This window comes from Polistes canadensis, unplaced genomic scaffold (assembly GCF_001313835.1).
Source record: "Polistes canadensis isolate GaletaPanama2010 unplaced genomic scaffold, ASM131383v1 scaffold_334, whole genome shotgun sequence".
Classification (NCBI taxonomy): domain Eukaryota; kingdom Metazoa; phylum Arthropoda; class Insecta; order Hymenoptera; family Vespidae; genus Polistes; species Polistes canadensis.
The window spans coordinates 102,598-112,571 of record NW_014569881.1 but is presented as its reverse complement, the minus strand read 5'-3'; the positions used below and the strand labels follow the sequence as shown (position 1 = coordinate 112,571).

Genomic DNA, 9,974 nt, shown 5'->3' with positions numbered 1-9,974 from the left:
TATTATTATTATTTCTGTATTTGGTTTCAGCATTATTATTATTTGCTGGAATCATTCCTTAATTATAATAATTCTTGGCGTTCACCAATAAATTAATTCTTCATATTAATTAATTATAAATATTATCAATAGAGAGTGTTTTTCTCTATTATACAGATTGTCATGTTTAGCATTTGATTCAATAGCAACCGATCTCGAATACAATGCATTTCATCATAGCTCTTATCATCAAGTCAACATTTTTTATTACACTTCTTTCTTTAATGATCTTCCAAAGATTAGGATCCACATACTTCTTTCCAACTTCCAAAGAAAAAATTCTTATTGGCCAGTTGATCATCTTCGTGCATTTATGAATGTGCCAGAACAGTATATATTTATATATATATATATATATATGTATGTATGTATGTATGTATGTATGTATATATGTATGTTGTATTAAATATACAATGTACTTTAATTCCTAACTAATTTCAGGAGAGGTGGGGGTCTTTCGATAAGATATATTCTCATTCCTTTTAGCACATTTTTTTTCCACTATCTTCTCGCGTATTTTTTCTTTTCTTTTTTCTCTCCCTCCCCCCCCTTGCCCATTCATATTTATCTATATTTTATTTTATTGATTTAGTCATTAATCGTTTTAATTAAAATCCTTTACATGTTATTTTAGTATTTTTTTGTTTATTCATCCAAGTATTATTCTCTTCGTCTAAATTCATCTATCTATCTATTTATCTATCTATCTATCTATCTATCTATCTATCTATTTATTTATCTAACTCTTTCTTTCATTCTCACAAACGATAGTTTGAAAATAAAGACGAAGGAATGATCGTAACGTTATTTTCAAACGTAAATTATTTCTCGACACACAGATCATCATTAATTTCTCACTAATTAAGTTTATATGCACTTTAGATCGTACGTGCGCATTGTGAAATATTGATTATCGTATGAGATATACGAAAAACATATGACACGTATATATGTATGCATATATATGTATATATATATTTATATATATACACATTGATCGTAATAATAATTAATTTTCGTATTTTGATATTCTCTTTAGTTACATGGTAGACGATGTGCGAGCTTATTCGATTTCAGATAATCAATCAGAACACTTGTCAGACAGTTGGCTAAGGTATAATTAGTAACTCCTACGCATCAAGTTGCATGATAGCGTGTTTCTAATCATAAGTTACCCCAGAAGAGAAAGCTCATCATTCCTTTAATATTATACAAGTCTGTCAGCTTCATTTCAAATCATACATATTATATATATATGTATCTTTATCTTTCTCTCTCTCTGATTTATCTTTCTCTTTCTGATTTCTGAAATAGCAATTTATTTGAGTAAATCCTCAGTAAATCTGTCACGACGTCGCTCGCTCGAGGATCTACCACGAGCCCTTGGCTAATAATCAAAACTTTCTTGATTCTGAACGTTCTCTTGATAAGCTTCTAAGTAACTATCGACATTACGATAGATTCCAGAATTAGCTTGGATCATTAAAGTCTTTAAGATCAATTCATTATCTATAGCTTTTGACGGTAGGACGATCTAAAAATAACATCAATTTACCTTTTTCAAAAGTTTCTCTTCAATATCTAGGGTAATCGTTTCTATTATGGAACACATTGTAACCATTTGATCTTTGTTCTTTTCTTTTTTTCATATTTTTTTTATCATAATTTGCATGTTCGTTGTCAAGTTTTTGAAATCATGTGTTTTCCATATTAGAAATAATTACGATATTTCTATTTATTTATTTATTTAATTAATTACTTACCCTTACTAATTCTTGAGGAGGTATTCCATACAAATTAATATCATTGCAAAGTCTCTCCATGATGCATTTAAATTCAAATTTAGGATCAAGTTTAGCCGATTTAGTTTTGATCCTATGATTAGCCCATTTAAGCATAGCCTCGAATTTTTTGATTTCGGCTACCTCGGGACGGCTAGACATTATCATTTGAACCATCGACTCGCTCAAAGTTAAAAAGTCTGGATTTTGAAATAGTTGAGATGCTCTTGTTCTTACGAATGCTTTAATCATATCCATCAAATCGTTGGCCGATGTATAACGCCAATAATAATTTTCAAGGGCGCACAACATCTCGCATACTATCTCGATACGAAGATATTGTTTAGCGTGATGGAAACAAGCTTGAAGAAGTTCGGGCAAATCAAAGTGTTCAGCAGCACATATCAGACCTGGTATGTTGCTACAGGTTAAAGGACACGAACCGGTCTGCAGATAGTCCAATAAAGTTCCAAACGTTTCTGGATCGAACTCGATCACGTCGAACTATTATACATTATATAAATAATGTGAAAAAAATAAACTATCCCCCAAAAAAACATGGTAGGAAGAAAATGTTCAAAATTAATTCATATACCTCAGTTTGAGCAAGTTTAGCACGATCAACTTTTTGTGCATCAGCATAAACGCTTAATCTTGGAACAGCTAAATATTCAGCAGTCTTATCCTTATCCTTTGCATCTTTATCTAAAAACAAAAAAGAAACAAAAATCGACGAATAAATGTTTAATCGAGCCATGCATGCGATTTGCTACCAAAATTTATATTATATATTAGATTTATCACAAGAAATTATTCTACTCACTACTGCAATCCTGCGAACTAGCCCATCGTTTACGATCTTCACTTTGTAAAGTATTACCTCCATGTTTTCTGATACTCCTTCCCCAGCCGGCAGTGATTGTTCCCAGTCTCGAGATAGCACGTTTAACCATCGGTGATGAGGGCACACTTTTGGGCCTAAACAGATTAGAACCAGTATCTCACAGAATACGATAAAGCGGCACCTCGGGGTACGGATCAGAGTTTGTCGAAAGGTTGGATTATGGATTTATATTATTTCAAGGACATGATTTATCTGAACAATCGATAAATGCCAATTTTGTTTTCTTGTATTATTTTTCCTTTATTCTATTTATTACTAATACTTTTTTTTCCCCCTTTTATGATATAATGAGTTGCAAATAATCTGCATGCCGTTGCAACACGTCTCTACGCGTGTTATTTTTATATTTCTTTTATTATTAAAATTAAAAGAAAAAAAAAAACAAAAAAATATACATATATAGATAAAATACGTAGATAAGAGTAAGGATGGTTGTGCAAAAGAAACAAATCCCATAAGACTGCAGGTTTTCTATTTTTTTTTTCTTTATCCATACAAAATTTTGCGCCCATTGGTTGATTTACAAAAATAGTAGCAGCAGATACACCGACGGACCGCAAACGATACTGCTTTTGTGCAATTGCTTTCTATTGATGACGACGACGACGATTAAAAAAAAAAATGCATGCGACACAAAATTGAAAAATACGTTTTAATATACCATTTGCAAAATTGCCTTTCGTTTTAATAAATTCATTAAAAAATATAATAATGATACGGACTAAACATGCGGTGCTTTAAGGATAGGAGACATGGATGTGCCGTGAAATAATACATTTAATAATAATAATTATATAAATATATATATATCATATATATAAAAAGAGCATTCGACATTAAAAATGCAGGCATTAGTCTCATCATCCGAAAATATTCCAAATAATTCATTTTTGTATTTTGTTTTCTTTTTATAATACTTATTTATTATAATTTTTTTTTTGGTATCTTTTTTAAATATCCAATCTTTCTCTCTTTCTTATTTTTTGTTTGTACCAATCGAGAATAAGAATTGCACGTGCAAAGAAAATAAATTCAATTAGGAATTCTTATCGTTAATCGAGCATATTTGAAAGTAGGAAGATTTGGAAAAAAAGAAATTTGAGAAAAATAATAAAAAATTGTGAAATGTGAACAAATTTTGTTCCTATTTTATTATTAGCTTACCTAATTACTGCACAGAAATAAATAGATAGATAGATAGATATAATTAGATAGATAGATAGGTAGATAGATAGATAGATAGATAAATAAACAGATAGATAGAGATAGTACATACATGAATTCCATTTTCTTTCGTTTATTTTCCATTTTCATATCGATTTTCAATAATATGAAACTATGCCCGCGATATTATATATAAGCAACAATAAATAATATTATTATACTTTACTATAACGTACCTAGGACTTTCCATGTCTGGAACTTGTAGGAAATTAGAACTCTTTGGTTTTTGTGGACTTAGCAAAGTTGGTGCTGGTCTTGCTAAACATTCGGCAACTGGCACTTGAGGACTTCCAAAACCTGCTTGGATTCCATATAACATTTCTTGGAATACCCTGAAATTATCAAAAATAAATCTCTTAATCATTATATTGATTTAATTTTTTAATCATCTGTAAATCCATTTTGTTTTTCAATTTCGAAAGGAAAAAGAATTGCGGTATAAAAGTTACTTGCTTTTTTAATTTTATTTTTATACGAGACGAAAATGAGAAAATTATGTTTGAAAAAATATTTCAAAAGTATATTCATTATTTTGTTTAAAGATTGTATTATTATATATATTTTAATTTATACAAACTTTTTTGTTATATATATAGAAGATAATATTATTTTATTGTTTTAATTAAATTGATTTGTTAGTGTATAAAAGAAATATTATAAATATATAATAATATATTTAATTACCTGCTTCTAACAGCTAAGATAGCTCGAACACCAAGAAATCGGACCTTTTGTTTGTGTTGACCAGGTACAAGGAAAGATACGTCAAACAGATTGGCATTCAAGGAGACATTGTCAGCATTATTTAAGAATACTTTAGTAAAATCTTTAGCTAGTTGATCATAATCCTCAAATTTATCACGAACAGAATCCAATAATGGCGAGAATGGTCTCATATGTCCAATCGGTCTCCAAGATCCTCGTCTAAATCAATAAAATCAAATCATCACACAATCCATAATTCACGTAATTCATATTATATCATTAAAAAAAAATATGAATTACCTGTACGGTTTTGGAATTTGGCCAGTTTCTGCATGATTGATTAAATTAGTTACGATATCTTCCATCATTTGACTTCTTGTTCTTTCCTGCATTCTTGCAAATTTTGGTGCCGAATAACTCGCCCTTTCACCGTTTACAATTTTCGTTAAAATCCATTCCCGAAACATAGGACCTAATTTTGTTTTAGGTGAAGGAAATATTTAACAACATCGAATTATAATTTGGAAAAATTATTATAAAATATTAGTATGTTGATCAAAATAATTAACTAACTTTTTTCAAAGACACTTTGTTCCCATAGATAAGGTTTGTAAGCTCCAACTTCATCCCTGGTGACTACAGACACTTCATATTTTGTAATCTCTTTCTGAGGGCTTTTAGTTTGCGCAGCAGGACTCACACGAACCAGGATGAACGTGTGTAAAAAGTGTGACTTTATACAAGCAGGATTGAATCTAGTTTTATCAGCTTCCAAAAATACAACGCAAACTATGTCGTTGCCAATGTGTCGTTTTCTTTGTAACTATTATTTTTTAATAATAATAATAATTATTATTATATTTATATCAAGCTAAAAAATATTTTGTCTATCGATGAAACCAAAATATTTGTGTACCTTTTGCGTGTCGTGTTTTTCGTAAGGTAAAAGGGTCGACACGTGGAACATGATTTCAATGCCTCGCCAATTAGTATAAACGGAATTAAATCCAGTTAAATTATGAACGGTATCAAGACCACCTTTGTACTTGTCAAATCCCTTTAACTTGACCTTATCGCCTAGAATCTGAAGAAATTCTTCGAACAATGGTGAATTCTCATTGTTATCCAGTATCTCCTCTTCTGTGCACTGTTCCTCTTTCACATATATCACTCCAACTTTAACCTCGGACTTGATGAAAGCTTGATCGAGCTTGAGAAGTTCCTCTGGGGTGTCCGGCAATTGACCAAGTGTCAACGGTGGATTGATGTTTACCTCTTTACCAAGACTACGTACTACTTCTTCACGATTGTACCTAGAAACGAGAAATATCGGTGTGTCCTTGACACATTTCCTTCGAATCTCTAGAGAAAAAAATAAATCAAGAAAAGGAAAGAAAGAAAGAAAGAAAAAGAAAAAGAAAGAAAGAAGGAAGGAAAAATCGAGTAAAATTGTTTTAAGAAAAAACTTTACCTTATAGAAGTATTCTCAACTTGTATTAATAAAGTTAGCCAATTTGATGAGATGAACTTCGTAATTTAACGTGAAAATAAAAAAAAAAAAAGTGTATCTATACGCTTTTACTTACGTGCATGCGCGTGTATCGTTGTTGCGATGACGTATAATCGATTAAGAATATAATTAAATTTTCTTATAACACACAAATAAGATTTAACACCGAATGGTCGAGTTCTTTTTTTCAGAGAGATGAAATTTGTATCAATAATTTATGATTTTATTTGTCCGATATATTTTCCGATTAACCTCACCCAATACATGCATCATCCATCTAATCTCGTTACTAACTACGTAATTAGTTAATTTATTTAGTAATTACCGATCAGCGAAGACACAACTGGCTGGTATAAGTCCATGTACCGTATAACTGATTGCCCTAACGAGTATCCTAAATTGATCCCGTCCATTGAGGGTCTCTTGTTTGATGCTGAGTATCACCGGTCCGAGATCTTCATCGTTCGTAAAATAATTCCAATGTTCAGATGCGTAAAAATATTTCTCATATGTTTCTTGCTCAACTGATGTTAACTCGAAACATTGATATTTTTCCCATTGTTCTTCGATAGCTGTTTTCTTTCTCAAAACGTCGTTCGACTCGAATTCTCTTTCTTCGGACAAAGAAAATTGATAGTCCTCGATTTCATCAGGATCTAAACCATCCCTGTCATTTCTTTCGTTGCTAAGATCGGTGGTGATCTGTTGTCGGGAACATTCGATCCAATATCCCGGTGCTGGGATAAAATTGTGCGGATATTCTTGACAGAATTCATCTAGAAAAGGAAAATTTGACACAATTTTTTTTTATTATAATAAAAAAAAAGAAAGAAAAAAAAACAAAGAAAGAAAGAGAAAAACGATTGAGAAAAAAATTAAAATAAAATAAACAATATTTATTAATAAATAATTATTAATTATATATTAATATATATAATAATAATTAATATATATAATATATATAATTAATAATTATTTATTAATAAATATTATTTATTTTATTTTATTAAAATGAAAACGAGTTGAAAACAATTTTGAATAATTTAAATCAATCAATTGATGTATAACAATAATTGGCAATTCTTTTTGTTTTTTTTTGTATCATAAAATAAATTTGTAACAACTTGTTTACATTTTAATCGTTGATCATATATTAGAATTTTTTTTTATATTCTTTTAGTTTTATCAACATTTTAATTGTATCTTCTAAATAAAAAAGAAAGAAGAAAAAACAATTTTCGAACGTGCCTCGTCGATATACATAAACGCATAATACACACACATATACACAAATCTATACGTACATAAGGACGTAAAATTACATTTAATTTTAATCAACGTGACGAATTTATCCTCACGTAGCTCGTTCGAACGAGCTACGGGATGAAAATCGTGTTTATGATTTCATCAAATCGTGGAACCTTGGCTGAGAGCAATTGGATCTCAGTACCAATGGGATCAAATTTATTTCGAAAGAAAATTAATAAATAAACAGAGAAAGAGAGAGAGAGAGAGAAAAAGAGAGAAAAAGAGAGAAAGATAAGAAGAGGTGTCCAGTAATACAATTAGAAGAAGGAAAGAAAGAAAGAGAAGGAAAATCATTAAAGGTTGGAAATATTTTTGTAAGTATACAAGTAATACGAGTTGCAAAGGCAAAAATTTAATACGGTTCGAAACAATTTTAGAAATAGAAAGAGAAAAAAAAAGAAAGAGAGACAGAGACACAGAGATATATAGAAAGAGAGAGAGAGAGAGAGAAAAAAAAAAGAGATAGGAACAAAGATAAAACGATTTTGATTTCTCTTCAGTTGGCCAAGATGATTAACAATCCACTTAGAAATGTATTCAAGTATAATGTCTTAGCATTTCTTCTCTCATTGTTAATATCCTTTAACAATTTGTCATTTCCATCTTCTCTAATTTCTTCTTTTAACTTATCTCAAAGAATCTCAATATCCTTCGTTTCGTAATTTTCCTTTCCTTTCCTTTCCTTTCCTTTGATTGTTGACGATAACGCAGTCGACCCACTGTAAGGTGGAACACCAAGCTGTTTCGAAACAGGGCTTGGTATTCTGACTTAGAGTGAGCCGCCTGCGTTGCCATTTTTTGGCTCCTGATTTCATAATGATCCTTTTATTAGCGTCCTTCCTCCATACAATAATTACTTTTGCTCATTAGTAATTAAATCTATCCCCTATCCTGTATATTTTGTCATTTTTTTTTTCCTTTTCTTTTGTATTCTTTTCGTTGGAGATTTTAATCAAAAGAAAATAATCTCTTCGTGTTTATAAAATTGATTATGGTCGTCAGTTTTGTTTATTATCGTGTAATTTAATCACACACTCTCTCTCTCTCTCTCTCTCTCTCTCTTTTTCTTTCTTTCTCTTTTGTTAATGGAAATAAAAAATAAATTTTTTAAAAATTCTAAAAAATAAAATAAATTTATGTGTACGCGTATGTGTGTTTTAAGACGAGATAGTTTATGGATGTGTATACGTGAGTATGTGTTTTCTTAAATAATCGCGTGTAATCCAAAGTAGGAGAAACCACCTGTAGCTATGCACTACATACACATACACGCTTAGAAAACTTCTTATATATATATATATATATACGTGTATATTATATATGTGTTATATATGTATGTATATGTTCGGCTTTCTAAGCGACCCTTTGAATCGTTACAAAGCCGACTTTGCGTTAAGAGAGAGAGAGAGAGAGAGAGAGAGAGAGAGAGAGAGTGAGTGTGAGTGATAGAAATAGAAAAAGTCAGATAGATAAGAAACTCGAAAGAAAAAAAAAACCATATGAACTAGTTTCATAAAAATTTGCTAAACAAACGTTAAAGTTAACAATTCGTCGAACAATCGAAGAGATTTTTACATTTATATTTGTTTCATATGTATTCAAATTTGTTGTTCACGTTGTAATATTCCCCATGGAATTGTTCATTCATTTTAAAATGAACTTTTCGTATTCGTATATGTTTCACTTACGTTTATACATTTTTAATGAACAAATTTGTTCACATACATAATGTTCGTATTAAACATTTGTTTAAAATTGTAATTATTTATATATATTTTGTTTAATTTAGATTATATTTTTTGGATGAGAAAATAAGTCTAATCGTTAAATCTAATTATAATATATGCGTATGAAAGAGATAATATTCATACCTGAACAAGCTTGGGATGGTAAAAGAAATATCAATGTGTTTGATGATTTTCTTCTGGCAACCGCGTTGCCTAAACTATGTGGTTTGAAGCTGCGCAACAGCTGCATGAAGTCCGAGCACTCCATCAGCGCCACGTCAGCAAAATGCAGATCGCAAAGTATCTGATTTTTGAACCTACGAAAAATAATCAAGAAAATATAACAATAATTATCCTTTCTCTCTCTAAAAAAAAAAAAAAACAGAAAATGGAACAAAATAATCAACATTTATTTTCATTTACTTATTCAACGAAGAAAAATAAAATGAATCGTTTAACATCTACTACATTACTTTTTTGTCTTAACAACAAACGAAAGAATGAAGAAACGTGTCTAAATCTTGAAAAAGAAAAAGATATTTTCTTCCAAGGACCTTTAACCCTTTGCACTATAACAATGTACTGCGAGACTCATAATATGTTTTATGGTCCAAACATGAGAAAGCTCCCATGCATTAAATCATAGTACAAGGGTATGTATTTAATCATAATACAAAAATGTATTTGATTTATTAACCTGTGGAAAACACACAACAAAAATCACTGCAATTATTCATTCCAAAAAAAAGAAAAAAACTATTATTTATTTTTCTCAT

The 9,974-nt window shown here is 30.0% G+C and overlaps 1 protein-coding gene across 3 annotated transcripts in view; it reads right to left on the bottom strand.

The window, feature by feature from the left end:
• Positions 1–571: 571 nt before the first annotated feature.
• LOC106791710 overlaps positions 572–9,974 on the bottom strand; it is a 26,443-nt gene continuing 17,040 nt past the window's right edge. For 2 of the 3 annotated variants that reach the window (XM_014757567.1, XM_014757569.1), the window contains exons 11-21: positions 9,343–9,515; positions 6,489–6,939; positions 5,570–5,966; positions 5,227–5,476; positions 4,954–5,125; positions 4,633–4,872; positions 4,125–4,280; positions 2,644–2,798; positions 2,416–2,525; positions 1,803–2,324; positions 572–1,573 (exon numbers count right to left, since the gene is read on the bottom strand). In XM_014757567.1, the coding sequence (XP_014613053.1) occupies positions 1,427–1,573; positions 1,803–2,324; positions 2,416–2,525; positions 2,644–2,798; positions 4,125–4,280; positions 4,633–4,872; positions 4,954–5,125; positions 5,227–5,476; positions 5,570–5,966; positions 6,489–6,939; positions 9,343–9,515 (2,773 nt within the window). In that variant the 3' untranslated portion in view covers positions 572–1,426. The remainder of the gene's footprint in view (positions 1,574–1,802; positions 2,325–2,415; positions 2,526–2,643; positions 2,799–4,124; positions 4,281–4,632; positions 4,873–4,953; positions 5,126–5,226; positions 5,477–5,569; positions 5,967–6,488; positions 6,940–9,342; positions 9,516–9,974) is intronic. The other variant, XM_014757568.1, reaches the window with a different exon arrangement.